At 48.0% G+C, this 16559-nt stretch overlaps 1 protein-coding gene across 2 annotated transcripts; it reads right to left on the reverse strand.

Annotated features, from left to right (window-relative positions):
• Window positions 1–2874: 2874 nt before the first annotated feature.
• On the reverse strand, window positions 2875–16172 carry CCT5 (chaperonin containing TCP1 subunit 5). Of its 2 annotated transcripts, XM_021702490.1 has the most exons (11): window positions 15997–16172; window positions 13124–13184; window positions 12437–12601; window positions 10809–11007; window positions 9033–9225; window positions 8803–8952; window positions 6435–6554; window positions 5584–5769; window positions 4829–4966; window positions 4212–4392; window positions 2875–3223 (listed from the first exon to the last, which is right to left on the reverse strand). In XM_021702490.1, the coding sequence occupies exons 1-11, from the start codon at window positions 16099–16101 to the stop codon at window positions 3096–3098; spliced, it is 1626 nt and encodes a 541-aa protein (XP_021558165.1). In that variant the 5' UTR covers window positions 16102–16172; the 3' UTR covers window positions 2875–3095. The 2 variants fall into 2 exon arrangements, with proteins under 2 accessions (XP_021558165.1, XP_044773121.1); XM_044917186.1 differs by lacking the exon at window positions 12437–12601 and having other exon boundaries at window positions 2959–3223.
• Window positions 16173–16559: the final 387 nt, after the last annotated feature.

Genomic DNA, 16559 nt, shown 5'->3' on the forward strand with positions numbered 1-16559 from the left:
ACAGTGAACCGTCTGAGGCCTGCTTAGAGATGATGCAGGTTAGGGAGAGAAGCAGGGCTCTGGGGAAGTTTGGTTTGAGTCCTGTCTGGAAGATCAGGTTTTACTGGGCTGCAAATACCCCAGCTAACAGTGGCTTGATTAACAGTGGCTGAGAGAATAACACCGGAGTCTCTCCCACAACACTCCTAATTGGGTCCCAGAGTGGTTCAGGGCCCTGCTGATGTCAGGACATGGGTGGGTGCCTGCCGTTCTGGGCCCTCTCGTCATGGGCATGGCTGTAGGCCTCCTGCTCACAGAACACCAGCCAGGGCAGGAGGGGAGGCCAGTGGCTCTAGTTTTGTTAGGGAGGGAACTCTTTCCCAAGACTACCCCCCCCACCCCAATCTGGGACTCCCAGCCTCCAGAACAGTGAGAGCAATGTTTAAGCCACAGTCTATGGTATTTTTGTTCTAGGAGCCTGAACTAAGACGGTTATCTACTTAAAGTTTCAGGCTCACTGTATCATTCTTGAGAAGTGTAACCAGTTCAACGTCCTTTCGAGTAACACTGGTGTTCGGTGGTAAGGGGGCTAGATCGGCTGGCCCAACCACCGTGCCTGCAAGGACGCGCTCTCCACGCTTTGTCACAGAACGCCAGGAAGCTGCGCGCTCCGGGCTGGGAGCTCAGGGTTCCGTGTTCCCATTGCTTCAGCAAGGCCCTCCTCCTTCAGGGAGAGGGGCTTTTTCTTCTTGTGTGGTGCCTGTCACATGTAACACACTAGCTCTCAGCCCTTCCAGAAGCAACTGTACTTGTGAGTGGTGGCCTGTCATTGAAGAGCAGGCCATTTAGCAAACACTGAGTAAATCCAGCCAGTGTCGGAGTTGGGAGCCAGCAGGAAAGTGCTGTCCTGGTCCCGTGTGGGAATCTGGCCTGGGGGGCCCGTGCCTTGAGTCACTCTTGGTATGCACATATGACAGTTGGCTGGGGCGCAGGGCACCGGGGCTGACCCTGCACTTGGTGAGCAGGCTCTCCGGGACCCGTTTGGCGGTTGGGATTAGGAAAGCTGGCCCGGCAGGAAGGCACCACGTTTGCAAAGTCTAAAGTGTCAGGTGCAGACTTCACAGCTGAAGGCAGCCCAGCAAGTCCCCCCTAGCACCTCCGGGGGTCGTGGGTCCCAGTCTCAGCTTGAAGACTCTGGATCTTCTCCATTTGACAGAGACTGGTTTCTCTTGCCCAGTGTCCTAAGGCCTCATTACAGAGCACGGAAGTATTTTGCATTATAGGTGGGAAAAAAGGGACACATAACATGTCCCGGAATTTGTTAACTGGAAAGTACAAAAGGTCACGTGTTACCCTGAAGAGGTCCTCACACGAAGCGAAATCAGGTTTGTGAAACGTCTTTATAGGTTTTCCTCTTCGTAGCCTTATTCTCTCAGCCCCAAACCCGCCAGGACCGTGTGTGAGGCCCAGGTCGGGAGGGAGGAGTGGTTTAGTGGCTCTTCTCAGGCGGTCCCGGCCCGCTCCAGGGAGACTGGTCCAAAGCAAGCTGCTGCGCTGTCCGCAGGCTGGAATCAGTGCGTCGTGTGGGTCTGTCTGCCGTGACCCCAGACCCGGAACCCAGTAGCACAGATTGTAATAATTCTGCAGCACGATACGGTTTAGAATGAAATACACACCAGGTTCTACATGCAATAGGGTGTTTTTTTTTTTTTAAGATGTCATCTATTCATCTGATAGCGTGTTCATGCGAGTACAAGTTGGGGTGAGGGGCAGAGGGAGAAGCAGACTCCAAGCTGAGTGTGGAGCCTGACGCGGGGCTCGATCCCAGGACCCTGAGATCATGACTTGAGCCGAAGGCAGATGCGTAAGTGACTGAGCCACCCAGGTGCCCGTGTTCAGCTTTCAGAACAGGACCGTCTAGTCCACAACATACTGCTAGGAACACCAGCACGCGCTCCTAAGCCTGTAGCCTCCTTGCTTCACCAAACCACCAACGCAGCCTGAGAAGAAACGATGATCCAACAGGACTGATCAGCATCCGGGTTCACAGAAGGTAACTCTGAAACGTCCCTGAAGTCAGCGCAGACTGCAACAATTCACTTCATAATTCTGGTTATGGGACTAGTCCCATCAGGATTCCTCTCCCACTGGTGGCACCTAAGTAAACATCCTGATTCTCCAGAAAAATGGAATCTAGAGAACCAGACACGGGGCGAAACAGCATGGGGAGGAGGGGCCCCTGGGAGTCAGAGCGCCTGGGTTTTTCCCGGCTCTACTGCTCACTGGCCAGGGGGTGAGAGCAGCACTCAGTCTAGCTTGGACTCTCAGAACAAGGCCTGGCCCGTGCTAAGGGCTGGGCCACGTTAGCCACTGTCCCTTTAGGAAGGAGACACCGGTCTACCCATGCATGGTAACGAGACCTTTCCTTCCATTCAACCCATTCTAACCTCCACACGTCCTGTCCTGTGGAAAGGAAACCCCAGTGGGGCTCTCAACGAGCCTTCTAAGTTCCTGCAGGTGGTGCAGGAGTCTGGGCCCACGTGGTCTCCTCTGCGCACACGCTGGCCTGTTTGGGGAAGGGCAGGGCCAGGGCAACGCGATGCCCAGGAGCCTACGTGAAGTCTTACCCTGCGCTCGCTATGCGGCTCTCAGCTAGGAGCACTCAGGACACCCCGCAATCTCGTGGTTTCCCACACTCCTCTCCGACGGGTCTCTACATCTACTGAGAGGTGCAGCACTGAAATACATTTCACAGGATCAAGCCCACAATCCACTGAATCTTGAGAACAAACTCAATGTTTGAAGTACCTACAGATAAATAAAAGATCTACTCAAACTCCTTCATTAAGGCAGCATCTGACTGGTACGGTCGGTGATTCTTGAAGAGAAGACAGCATGGAACGAATACGAAAGCCCGCGGGACAGCACCCCACGACCGAGCGTCTTTGAACAAGTACAACCATGGTTACCAAACAGCTACTTTTATTTATTATAATAGCATCCACAGTGTCTGAAAAAGGACACAGTAATAAATAACTGCAGATGCATCACGAGACATCCCTTTATTCGGTCACAGCAGTGGGTCTTGCTACTACATTTTATTCTCAAGTTTTTCCTTATTCTTCAGATTCTCCAGGCTTCCGGATGTCATCAATCTTCAAAATCATTCTAACCATTTGTGTTGCAAGAGAGATCTGTTGCTTTTTGCCAATCAAAGTTTCTATGACATGCTGCTGCTTCATATCTGAAAAACAGAGATTATCCTAAATATATTTCATATTAATAACTTGTTCTCATTTACAGAATCACAGTAAAACTTACATACAAATCGGGAAGAAGCCCACAGTCCCAGTTACACTTTCAGAGGAACAGGATTTCGTTCTCCCGAAGACACTCTGGAACTTGAACCTGGGTGCCAGAAAGCTGGGGGTGGAGGGGACCTCTCTCCAATGACAAGCTCAAGTGCTGGGCGACTAGCTAAAACCTTTCAGAGACATCTCGCCCCACAAAGTATTCACTAATAACATAATTTAGTAAGCCCAAAGTAAGTGAAAAAATCAGACTATACCTGAAATGTAAAATAATTCCAAGAAAGGCCTAAAAATTATATAAATGTCAACAGAACCAGGCCTTCAAGTTAAAAACAAATTTAAGTATTTGACAAAGAGCTGCTGTTCTTAAGATCTGCTGGCTGTGAACATGAAAACCACAGCACAGCTGTCGTTCTAAGTAAAAGCACAAACCCTCGGATTCTGTGGCTGGGGAGGGCTGCAGAACTCTGGGCACGGCCCCGTTAGCACCAAGTCATGAGTTCCGACAAGCTTCCGCTAGGTCACCCTTCAAACCCCAGCAGCTACGGTACTGGAATCGCGGACACAACCCCAGAATAAACGGAGACCAAAAAGACAATTTCAGAGCTGCTTCCCAGGACACCCAGATCCTACCTGTGTAAAGAAGAAACGTGGGAACAATTTTCTAAAACCAGAAATGGAAGTCATCTTTGGTAGAAAACAGCACATTATACTTTACGGTTATTAAAATGAGTGATATGTTGCTAGGACTAGCAGTCTCAGCAACTCCTAAGGTAATCAAACGAAACTTTCTAAAATTCGGGACCTGAATATCTCAAGTGTGTAAGTATTTAAGATACGATAATCTCACACTGTGCACCCAGCATGAAATCACTCGATTTCAACCCAACGCAGCCCCTCCAAGTCGCCACCGCTCCTCACCATTTGTACCCTTGTGCAAACAGTCAATTCCCAGAGCGGGGTTCATCTCCTTCACTTGTCTGGCTCGGACTTCGGTCATAGTCTGGATGGGATTCATGCCGCTGTTTTCAGAGAGAGCCATGGGGATGACCTCCAGCGCATCGGCAAAAGCCCGCATGGCGTACTGCTCCAAGGTTGGGCACTGGAAGGGGACAGGGTGATGGTTAGCATGCTTGGTAGAAACAAAAAAACAAGCCAGCAATTTGGAAATGTAACTAAATCGCATACTTCGAAAACCTAACTCATGAAGAATTCTAAGAATAGGCGGTCTTATTTTTAATCTACCAGAATATGTAAATGTCACCACGGGGGTAGGAAAAGGTATACACGTGAGAGAAGTCTCAAATCAGCTCTTACTACTTTATTTTTAGTTATGATATTCATTTAACTCTGAGCTTCAAATAACATTACAAGACTGGAGAGTGACTGTCAAGGCTGGAATGCCGGGTTTTGGACACCTGCACCTAACGTGTGGGTGAGAATCACAGACCAGACGCTGGTTACCCACGGCTACAATGCTTTGTTCACAGCACCACCGCTGTGCCCACCGGGGTCCAGAAACCCCGCATGGGCTCTACCTTGTCGGCCTCCTGGCTCACTGCCAGAGCACAAGCGATCTCAGCGGCGCCTCCTCCGTACACCACACGGTTATCGCGGATGAGGTTCCGGATGACACACAGAGCATCGTGAAGGGATCGTTTCGCTTCCTCGATGATCTACGGAAAAAGACAGTTTTGCCTAAATTACTGTTATCACCATGTACCTGTTTTAGAGCCAGCTACCTGGCACCTCTGATTTAATCTAGGTGTTTGCTGGGTACTGGAAATACTAACTCCCCTATTAAAACTCTCTAGGTTAAGAACAAATGGAGAGAACACACCAGAACGTTCGTTGCCAGATGGTTTCTACCTTTACCCTCCCTTTCCTCCCTGTAATGTAGTTACAACCAGGCAGAGGCAGCCAGCGACTCATTCTGGGACCCATGAGGAGCAAGGGAAGGGGTCAAAAAATCCAAAACTGACCAAGAAAAACCTCACGAGTCTAACTGATCAGGATGCTCTAAATATCTATTCTGAGAGAAGGGAGAGAATACCGGTGGTTATGTACTTGGGTCCCCTACTTTCACTTAAGCAACTCCAAGGCCAGTGTGCCTTGTAGAATTAACAACGGAACATGGTCTTTGATAATTTTACATCATGGTAAGTCACGATTTCTTGAGAAAAATGATTGTTTAAAAAATAGCAATTATATCTCAGTTAAATACATGACAAGCAAAAAGCCAAACCATATACCAAAAGCAGAAAAAATGCAGGATAAGTAAGTGGATTCTTACCATCTTATTTCCTCCTCTGATAAAAATGGTCACAGCCCTGGAGTTCTTACACTGCTCGATGACCAGCATTTTGTCCTTAGTGGTCCCAAAGGAGATCTCTTTTACAAGACCAGCAAAGCCCAGCTTCTCAGACGTAAGCTCTGAGAACCGCGGAACGATGCGGCCTCCCGTCGCGATGGCGATCAGCTGGGTGGGTTAGTCAGGAGGAGGAGAGAGATGACGCTGGTGAGCACTGAACTTCCTAAATCAGACCACAGATGAGCCAAGCTCCATCTAGGACTACCCTGTGCACCCAAGTGCTAACCCACACTAGCCCAAAAGGTCAAGGTCAACCCAAAAAGCCGTGTCAATCAGCGTGGTTTGAAGGGCTGGTGTCTTGGTCGGGCCCCATCACCCTGCACACACTCCCCATAGCTCCTGACCGCCTCTCCCGACCAGATCGAGCTCTGAGCAGTGGCCCCTCTCCACGCCCTGGCCGCAGTGAGGACCACAGGCCGTGCGTCCAGGCACAGACCACATGTGGGACGGCTGTCAGCATGTGGCTGACACGGAAGTGGCTAAGACAGGGCTTCCTGCCTCAGAGACTCAAGCGGGATGACAGATGGAAAGCATTTCTAAAAACCATAGAACACTAGAACTACACAGCTCTGCTGTTCTTTATGACAATATACATTTTTTATAAATAAAAAAAGATTCCAGCACTTTTCTCTCTCCCAGCTCCCCCTCCCCTAATCTACAGAGCCTTGGTACAATGTGGTTACTGAAGGCAAATACTATCAAAGCAACCCCAAGACACACAGGCATCTTAAGCTCACCCCCTGAGTTCCAAGTCTTCACATGGAGTGTCCTACCTCTATTTCAGGTCCTCCTACCCAGCGAACCGCAGGTAGGTTATTCTGAAGAAGTAAATGATTCGCTTCATCGTCGAAGCCCCACTGGCAAATAGCTAGGTTAGCTCCCGTTTCTTTAATCTGGGGGAAAAAAATGCCGCAGTCACGTCAGTGTTCCTTGTGCTTGAAGAAAGACGGGATACACAGTGGGATGTGCATTGAAACAAAGCAGAGAGAAGGAAGGAAACACCCAGGTGTCTTATTTGGAATTTGGGCCTGACAGAAAGTAACAAACAGGTATCAAGAGAAATCACCTCATTTTTTTAAAAAATAATTATTTATTTGAGAGACAAACAGAGCTTGCAAGTGCATGCGTAGCGGAGGGACAGAGGGAGAGGGAGAATCCCAAGGGACTCTGAGCTGAGTGCAGAGCCCGACACTGGGCTTGATCCCATGACCCTGAGATCATGACCTCAGCTGCAATAAGCAGTTGGACGCTCAGCTGACTGAACCACCCAGGCGCCCCTGGAATCACCTCAGTTTGTAAATTATGCTTTAAGTGTTGGTAATTCACGCTGAACCCCACGGCCACAGTGAAATATAACAAAGACGTGTCAACAAGGGTTAGCACTGCCCCAGGACCTGGGGGACAGCTGCCTCGCCACAAATATCCGTAAGGCAAGTTCATTCATTATGTGTCTAACAGAAACAGCACCTTTGACATACATTTCTCTCCACCTGCTTTTCTCACTTGGGTGCACTACCCTCTGTGGATCAGCAGGCTAATTTAGAGGCCCACAGAGGTGATCCTGCCTCCCACCCCTGCAAATGGCTGAGCCACTTGTCCTGGGAAGGAATCAATGACCAGAACCGTCCTGTGTATCCCGCCCTTGGTGGTCATCTGTGGTTGCTGGGCCACCTCACACCCACTCTGTCTGCACCTAAACCTCTTGAACCTTACACCACACCAGCTCTCTTTTATTCCATGACCCTCTGGAACTCAGTCTGTTAACAGCCCACCAATTCTTGAGAACTCCTTCTGGCACATTCCTGCTGTGAACAAACCCTGGCTGTCCCCTGAAGCCAACCTGCCTCAGTATCTCCTCCAACGGCTAGTTTTCCCTCCCGTGTGCTCAAAATAGGAGGGGTCCTTCTTGGTCCCCTCAACTGAGGATAACATTCCTCTCTCTGTGCATAACTCTTATTCTGTAGTATGTTAGCATCTAGTCCCATCACATTCCTGGCAACCCACCCATCTACCAACACCATTCAGCCAACTCCCCTGGCCTCTCAGTTCCTGCCCCCTTTTCGCCCAGTGCACCTCAGCTGGCATTTCCACAGCAGCCTCATAGCCCAGATAATGGGTTTTAATTTACAAACTCCTGCCAGCATGCTCCCACCTCTCAGCCTTGCTGTTGCCTGCACATGCCAACCATGTTCCTGCCTCAGGGCCTTTGCATATGCTGCCCCCGACCACCTTACCCTCAGCCTGGAATACTCTTCACCCAGATACATAGCTTTCTCACTTTGCTTAGGTCTCTGGTCACATGTCACCGCCTTAAAGAGACTTTCTCTGACCAGTGTCCTTCACAGAGCCACTACCCACTTTCCCCTTACTCTGCGCCTCAAGAGCAAGAACTCTGCTCTGTTCCCTGCTGTATCTCAGGTACATACACCAGTGTCTGGTATATGGTGGGCAGAGACACAGATCACACAGGAGTAAACAAATCCAACTACTCCCGTGAAGACAGACGTCAAGATGGCTCTGGTCTGTCTGTCGTGGTAAGTGATGCTCATGGAGTGCTGATGCTGTAAATTCTGAAAGAGCCACTGTCAGAGTTATGCACACGTAAAATATTATTAACAGCCAGAGAAAAAGGGTTAAGGTGTTGTATAAGCCAAGACCTGGAATAACAATTAGTTACGTTCTAGTTTAATTCCAGTTATTCAGTAACTCTTTTCTCTACAAGTTATATTTAGACGTTTTGAACACCTGCTAAGTTAAATAACGAAGTTGTCCAAACCTTGAACGTACTGGCTTAGGTGTCCAGGAAAGCAAGCATTGTAAAATCAGGAGCACAGCTCAAAATAAGCAAGCCAGCTCTTTCAAGTACTCCACACGTTACCATTTTAAGACAAGATCAGCTTTCTTTCCTCTTTAAGCCTTTCTGGGCCCTGTGCCCACTTTGATTTCTTCTCACTGAACTTTTACAATTTAAAAGCGAAATAACGTGGCTCATACTGTTAACACGTTATGTGGAACCACACAACGGAGCATCCAGACATTTCAGGTGAGCGCCATGCGTTATTTATCACGTACAAATCTATAGCTAATTAACCGTATATCCTTTGAGAGTCTAAATTTTATAACAATTACAGTGAGACTTACTTGCTGAATCATCTCTTCGAACTTCTCTTTTTCGTATTTCTGAAGGGCTTTATAATCTTCAACAGAAGTCACATCCAGCTTATGCTTGGTCTTTGGTTTTGGTGGTTCAAATGGACACGTAAGGATTGCAATCTTAGCATTTTCTACTTGCTATGGGGAGAGAGAAAACCCTTAAGCTGGTGGATTTAAGAGCGGAAAAAACCGTCTGAATCTGAAAGGCACAGACTTACTTTTGGCATCTGCGGGTGACTGAAATCCTTGTCCACGATCACGCCCTTGATAAGTTTAGTATCCTCCAGCCGCCCGCCCACTTTGCCTTCCACCTTGATGAGCTCGAAGTCCACGTCTTGGCGCTGCATGTCCGCTACGGTGAGGACAGCATTCACGGCGATCTCGGCCATCTGCCGGTGACAGCTGTTAACTCTGAGGAAAACCCCAAACAAACCTTTCACGTTCACAGACAACTACTGTAACCAAAGCATGACACGTGATACAACGTGGTTCCTCCAGCGTATTTTGTAAAACCAGTGACATTCGGAGTCTGTAGCCAGCAGGGCCACCATAACCTGCACTTTCAACAACCTGGGGTGGGGCTTCCTCACCTGGGCTCCACAGACCCCAAAGAAAACCATACCTAGGACAGGGAAAGAAAGGACACCTTGTCTAAAGGAGGTGTGGCACTTAGTAAAAAGTGAGAGGGCTTGACATGGCTGCTACCTTTGCAGGAACTTCCACCAACATCAGTTACGGACTGGGGGGGTGAGGGGCAGGAGTGGTATCTTTTTGGAAACCTTTGAAACCTCTGAACAGATTGCTCAATAAATTTACTTTTGGTTCTGGAAAAACTGCACCCAAACGTAGTACCTGAAACATAGTGCCTGAAATCTTGAGTCATTTTGGAGAGAAGATAACCACGAAGCCGTGTTATTAGGGGATCTACGGTATTTTGCTTTATGCTGAATATATTTCGCCACTATTGGTTGTTTTGAACATCTTCTGCGCTAAAGATCTATGATTTTACGAAGACCTGCAAACACAGCAAGGTCAACTTACAAAGGTATGACAATATGAGGTTTGTGCATTTTGACTAAGGGTAACATCTGCCTTCCAGGAGTAGGATAGTACTGTACTTGGGACAGAGACCATTTCTCTAGCCAGTGAGGCTCAGCACCTGGATACCAGGGGGCACCTAGCACAGCACCGCCGTAGAGCCTTTCCCTGGGGGTAGAGGGAGCAACAATTTCTCTTGTACTCCCCCTGACATCCGAGTCAAGACTCTGCCTTCCTTTTTGCCGAAACTACCACACACACATTAGAAATTAAAACATTTCTCACACTGATCTTGATTCAAAATAACCAGTGTAATAAAGCACCTCAGGCTAGATTTTTATGCTACATCATGGCAAGAGCCAGTAAATATTATTGTTCAAATAAGTATGTCCCTTGGCTGAGGCTGCTTTCAGTCTCCGGGGGCGGGACCTGTGTCTCTGAGCCCCCAAGACGTGGCAGCAGGCCTGGTAAATAGCAGGCATTATCAAAACATTGAAAACGCCCAGTGTAAGTCAATTTTAAGACTGTCCCTTCTTACTGAATTAAAATTCTGGACCAGTAACTTGCTTGTTGAATAAATAAAAAGTGGAGCCCCTCCCCCTAAATGAGCAAAGCAATGGTGCAAGTGTTTTGAAAATTAACATTCCCCAAGCAGGACCATTTTCTGCTCAATTTCTAACACAGCGTATCCTGCTAAACTAAAGAACAGCATCTCTTACAAATACTGCAGAGAGGATTTAATACCCAAGCCTGGAACTTCAGTTTCCAACCAGAACAGATGCATGTGGCTATACCTGCACTACAAATAAAGCAAACCAAAATAACAAAAACAGAATGCAGCACACAGAATCAGGAGGAGGCTGCTAGTGGCCATCAGAAAGGTGGTCTTTAGCAACAGGCACACCCATGCTGCTTTCTCTGCAAGCGCCAACGGCAGTGCTCTACCGTAAACGTACACTTTGGAGCCCAGCGTGGTCTTTGCGGTCTGAATCAGCGGCTCAGTGTCCTTTATGTCGACGAGGACACTATCGCTGATCTTGTCCAGGTGCTCGATAGCGATGCGGGCAGCCTGTTCATAGCCGTCGGCGATCCTGATCGGGTGAATGCCGCGGTCCAGCAGCTGCTCGGCTTCCTCCAGCAGGGCGCCAGCCAGGACTGCAGACAGGACAGCGCACAACCAGATCAGGAAAACGCGAACGCTTATATGATCACTACCAATCAGATGGGCTACCCTAGAAGTAGGAAGGTTCTGGAATTAAAGTAAAAGTATCTTGGAGGTGGAGGTTTATTTTTTTTGTTAAGACAACCTCTGGTTTTGCTTTTAGCAAAAACCTGACAGTTCCTCCCCCCCTTATAAATGGTGTTAGCTCTCAGTGATGAACAGAATGTAACTGAAGAACATAACCTGAAAACATTTTTTATAAGGGCAAAAACCTCTTGTGCTTCCCGAGCCAAGAATTTCTTTTCTTTTAGAATTTATTTTATTCGAAGATTTATTTATTTATTTGAGAGCGAGAGAGAGAGAGAGATCACAAGCAGGGGGCAGGGGTAGAGGGAGAAGACTCCCCACCGAGCAGGAAGGGGATCATGAGCCCAAGGCACCCAGGTGACCCAGAATTTTTTTACTTTTAAGTAATCTCTACACCCAACATGGGCCTCTAACTTACAACCCCGAGATCAAGAGTTGCCTGCTCTACCAAGTGAACCAGCCAAGTGCCCCTCCCAGGCCAGGGATTTCTATTCAGTAAAATTTGTTGGGTGATAAGAGGATTTAAGAACTTACGACTTATCCTCCCCAATATCGTCCCTCCCCCTTGTTTTAGCGTCACAAAGAGGAAGAATATTGTTTGTTTTAATACTGCCACACTCCAAGCACATCCATAATAGTGCTTGGTACCCAATAAATATTTGCTGAATAAATGAATTCAAATCTCATCTGCAGAAAAGGTTAACATTAAAGCAATTCTTTCCATCTTCCCCAACTTTTTAAGTATTTCAGACCTTCAGGAAAAGTACAAAAATAGTAAAATGAATAGTTTACTAACACCATTTTGCCACATTTGTTTTCTCTACGAAGGCACACATGTAATTCTGTTCAACTACGTGACAATTAGTTGCAAAAATCATAATATGTCACCCCTAAGTATCTGAGCATCCAGCTCCAAATACAAGGGCATTCTCCTATAGCACTATGATGTAACTGTCATGCTCAGGAAACTTAACAGGGTGCTACTCTGCAATGCGCAATCCACAAATCCTTCCATGTACCCCAAACATCCCTCACAGTTAAAACAAAAACAAAGAAAACAAAAAAGCACCCACATCCAATCAAGAGTTATGCATTACAGCTGCGTGCCATTTCGCTTTGGCTCCCTTGATTTAGAACAGTTTTTGAATGCTCCCCCAACCCTTTCTTGTTCTTCCAGGAAAAGGACTTTTGGGCCTTATATTAAGCCATGTCCTTCAACCTGGATTTGCATGACGGTCTCCTCACAATCTGATTCAGAGTAAACATTCTTGGCAGGTGTGTGTGATTTTAATACTTCTGGAACAGGGTGTTAGAAAGACTATTTTGCTTTCTTACCAACCACCCCCGTGGTCCCATCTCCAATTTCATCATCCTGTGATTTGGACAGCTCCACCATCAGCTTGGCAATCTGGTGATCGACGTCCATCATGCTCAGAATGGTGGCACCGTCATTTGTCACTGTCACGTCGCCATCCTTGTCCACCATCATTTTATCAAGTCCTAGAAAGATGGCAATGTTTATAATGGCATTAGGCAAAAGAACAGAAACAAAATCTGTACCAAAAGTTCTAAAAAAAAAAAAAAAATTAGTCTCTTGACCCAATTCCTACTTACAGAACTTATTATAAAAATTTAACATACATAAAAGAGTATCTACATGCAAACATCCTTTTAGGTTGGCGAATATAAAGCAAGACGCTGGAAGCAATCTAAAGGCTAAAGCCAGAGAAATGGGAGAAAAAAAAGGAGCATCACTAAATGTCGTATTAATCATAAAAAGGGACAACTACGATGTGGAAAATGCTAATGAAGTGATGTGAAAAGGGAGAAAAAAACCCTGACGTAAAACCATATGCACCTATGATCGTGAACATGTTGAAAGCCCGGAATACACAAAACAAGTTTGTTAGTGGTGGGGACCTAGGATGCCACCTGCCCCACGTCCCAACTTTATAAAAGGGTTGTATCAACTGTCTATAATTGATAACATTTGTCAAAAAACACAGAATGGTAGTCTCTTACCATTTGGTCCAAGTGATGTTCTCATTGTATTTGCTACAGCCTTTGCTGCCATGATATGAGACTGAAAAATGAAACAAACAGAAAAAAACAAATGTTCAAGGGGTGCCTGGGTGGCTCAGTGGTTAAGCGTCTGCCTTCGGCTCAGGTCATGACCCCAGGGCCCTGGGATCAAGGCCCGCTCAGCGGGGAGCTGCTTCTCCCTCTCCCATTCCCCCTGCTTGTGTTCCCTCTGTCACTGCCTGTCAAATAAATAAATAATATCTTAAAAACAGGAAAGAAACATACAAAATAAGCTCCTTTAAAAAAAATGAAACAAAAACACAAATATTCAAGTTATGTATTTTAATAGCTAAAAGCACACAACTAATGATTATAAAATCTACTTCTAGTTTCTGTTCTCTAGAAGCTTTCACATTTAAGTGGCAACGTGCAAATCTAAGTCAGTGTGGTAACTTCACAACCACCAGCTTTAGTAGACCATTCTCATGTAAAAGCAGCAGAACCTAGTGCTTTAACTCAGCACATCTACGAGGCAGGTTCTCCTACCTGCCCCATTCTACAGCTGAGAGCATGGGCAGTCTGACCGGGCAGGCCATGGAAGACCACTTTGCAATGCTAACCTCATACGAAGAGTCCAGATGCACATGTACAGCACCTTGAACTATCACACTACGGTGTACTGCAGAAATGTACCCTTCTCTTCCATGGTCGGGCCAGTACATGGCCTGCATGTGAAAAATCACCCTTGTCATGTGCCAAGAGTATCAATAAAGTAATGGAAACTTGCAAGCATCCCTTCCTGTTTGCGCCACAACCAGGCTCATTTTCCCTCCAAATGTTCCTTTGCTCCCAGTCTCGCTGTCACCAACCTAACCTGGATCCACAGCACCCTACAGAAATCCAGGGTCTCTTATGTACTCCTATCCTTTAGACTCATCTGACATCCAGCTAACCCATCCATTTTTCTCAAACATGCCATCTGCCAGTCCGCAAACCTTAAATGACTCCCTCGTGCCTCAACACTGAAGTCTGAAAGCTTCAGCGTTTTCTTTAATGAGCTCCGCAACCTGAGAGCTACTTTCCCTTCCAGTGACGATGGTCCCTGCTTGTTCCCCAAATATGTCCTCTGTTCCTTGAAGCAGTATGGCGCAGAGAAGCTGCTCTGCTCATCAAAATCCCAACTTTCAAAGCAGTTCAAATGCCCATGTTCTGTGAAGCCCTCCTGGTCACCCCATCTGGCAGGTAGGAAAACAGAAACTTCATAGGATCTGTGAAAATGTTGGTCATTAAAATACACGTTGAAGGATTTGTCTGTGTAACGGAATTTTTAAAGGATCATCATCACAGATAAGCAGTTCTTAACCAGGGATGATTTTGTCTCTCAGGAGACATCTGGCAAGGCCTGCAGACATCTTTGGTTGTAACAAATGGGGTGGGGGCTGCTACTGGCATGGACGGAGTAGGTAAAGGCCTGGATGCTGCTCAACGTCCTGTACGGGACAGGCCCGCAAACAAAGAACGATCTGGGCCCCCAAATATTAACAATGCCAAAGCTGAGAACTCTGGCTTTAGACCATTGGTTCTGGGGTCAGCCAGAGGTGTGCCTGAATCCTGGCCCCTTTCTTCACTGACAAGCTGCACCACCTCCCTGAACCATGGTCCCTCCTGAAGTGACCCCACGTAACCCTCATCCTCAGCCTGAGGGAGGTGTACTACCCCCACTGAGAAATGAGGTTCGGAGACGTGCAGACAGTGACGACTGTATGGCTTCTTCACTTGCTTAAAATACAAAGACGCCAAGTGAACTGAGACACCTCAGCCCTTTAGATGCGATCTCACTTTTAACAAACCCTAAAAAAGTCCGTGTCCTCTCAAAGCTTCCACTGCATTTTGTCAACATCTGTGTTCAGATGCCTTTCTCACCCGGACTCCTGCTCCTGGTTTAACTCCTCTGGTCCCTCCTGTTCCCTTTCGTCCACCAGACCCAACTTCCTAAAGTACAGTTCTACCTGAAATGAGGTTCTGCTCAAAACCCCCTTACTGGCTCCCCTCCCTCCCAGGGTTAACATCTTGACTGCGAGGCATTGAAGCTTCCACCTTCAGGGAACTGCTGTTGACTTGAACGAGACTGGGCTCCATCGAAAACCACATTGCTCTTTCCCTCCACAGTGTGCCATGCGTCTTCCTGCCCAGCTTTTTGCCTTTGCTCTCCCCTCTCCCCCAAATGCTACCTCTGCCACATTCAGAACAGTGACCCCATCTCTGATCAAAAGCCACCCTCCACCTTTCATCCGCATCCACACGCTGCCTCGTATTCCTTGCATCATGGTCATGGGTGTCCACCTTCCACTCTGGCGGTGGTATTTTCTTCTCTAAGGGCACACGGTTTTCGTTTTCACGACACCACATCCACCATCACGCCATGTATAAAGGTGCTGAGAAATTAAATACTTCGTAAACGACTAAACCTCTAAGAAGTGACAAAGAAAGGGAGCCTCATCCTTTGGGGGCTGTGGCTTGTTCCCTGGCCAGGTGACCAGAGAATACCCTCCCTGCCTCTTCCCGATGGAAACACTGTACGAACGACCAGGGGCCGGAGAAGCCATCGGAGGCAGGCTCGCAGCCTAGGCACTGAACTGCCCCACCCAACGCTGACGGGCGCCAGCAGCTCCACCCCAACCCCCAAACTGGGATTAAAGGCTTCTACGCCGGCCTCGCCCCAGCTCAAGGAGCGGGGTGCAGGCCGGAGACGAGACGGGGTCCCCGACCTTTCCGGGGAGCACATGGCGGAGCCGCTCCCAGGCGTGCGCAGGCGCAGAGCCACGGGCTTTGGCCACCTCCCCTCATGCCACCGCCAGCGTCCGTCCTGTTACCTTGAGAGCCTCAAGTCCCATAAGACGAGATTTGCGATCCTGATCCTTGATGATGAGGAAAGGGCGCCCATATTCATCGAAAGCGAGGGTCCCGACCGACGCCATGGTGCAGCAGCAGTGGTTACTTTCCCCCAACCGGTGGAGACCGCGCCGGAACCGAGAACACGCCTTCCGCTCGCGGGAGGACGCAACAGTGCGCGCATGCGCAGTCCGGGACGCGTGAGACGTATTTTTCACCCGAGCCTAGTTTGACGCCAGACAGTACCTTCTGGAATCAGAAGCCTTAGGAAACTTCTATCATCCAGGAAGCTGTGGGGGAGGGTGAAGTTCGAAGACACGGACGGGAAGTTAAAACCCACAAGCCAAGAGTAGATGGAACTCATTTGCCAGAGCTGTACAATGGGGAGTTTCTGGGTAGTGGGTCCCCAACGAGGAACTCGTTTACTTGCAGCATTACTTTCTCCTTCCGTCCCACCCCCGCTCCGAGAAGATGGTAGAGCCCACTTCCGGATTTCCACCCTTTCCCCTCTCCCCGCCTCCGCCCCCCTCCCCCCGCCCGCCCG

Source organism: Neomonachus schauinslandi, chromosome 7 (genome assembly GCF_002201575.2).
Source record: "Neomonachus schauinslandi chromosome 7, ASM220157v2, whole genome shotgun sequence".
NCBI classification, from domain to species: domain Eukaryota; kingdom Metazoa; phylum Chordata; class Mammalia; order Carnivora; family Phocidae; genus Neomonachus; species Neomonachus schauinslandi.

Bases quoted from the DNA above. Each gene is read 5' to 3' on its own strand.
- CCT5 (XM_021702490.1), bottom strand. From the start codon at position 16,101: ATGGCGTCGGTCGGGACCCTCGCTTTCGATGAATATGGGCGCCCTTTC. The intron at 8,953-9,032 runs GTAAGTCTGTGC...CTCTCCCCATAG, and splicing joins GTCACCCGCAGATGCCAAAA to CAAGTAGAAAATGCTAAGAT. The intron at 3,224-4,211 runs GTGAGGAGCGGT...TCTGTTTTTCAG, and splicing joins TTTGCACAAGGGTACAAATG to ATATGAAGCAGCAGCATGTC.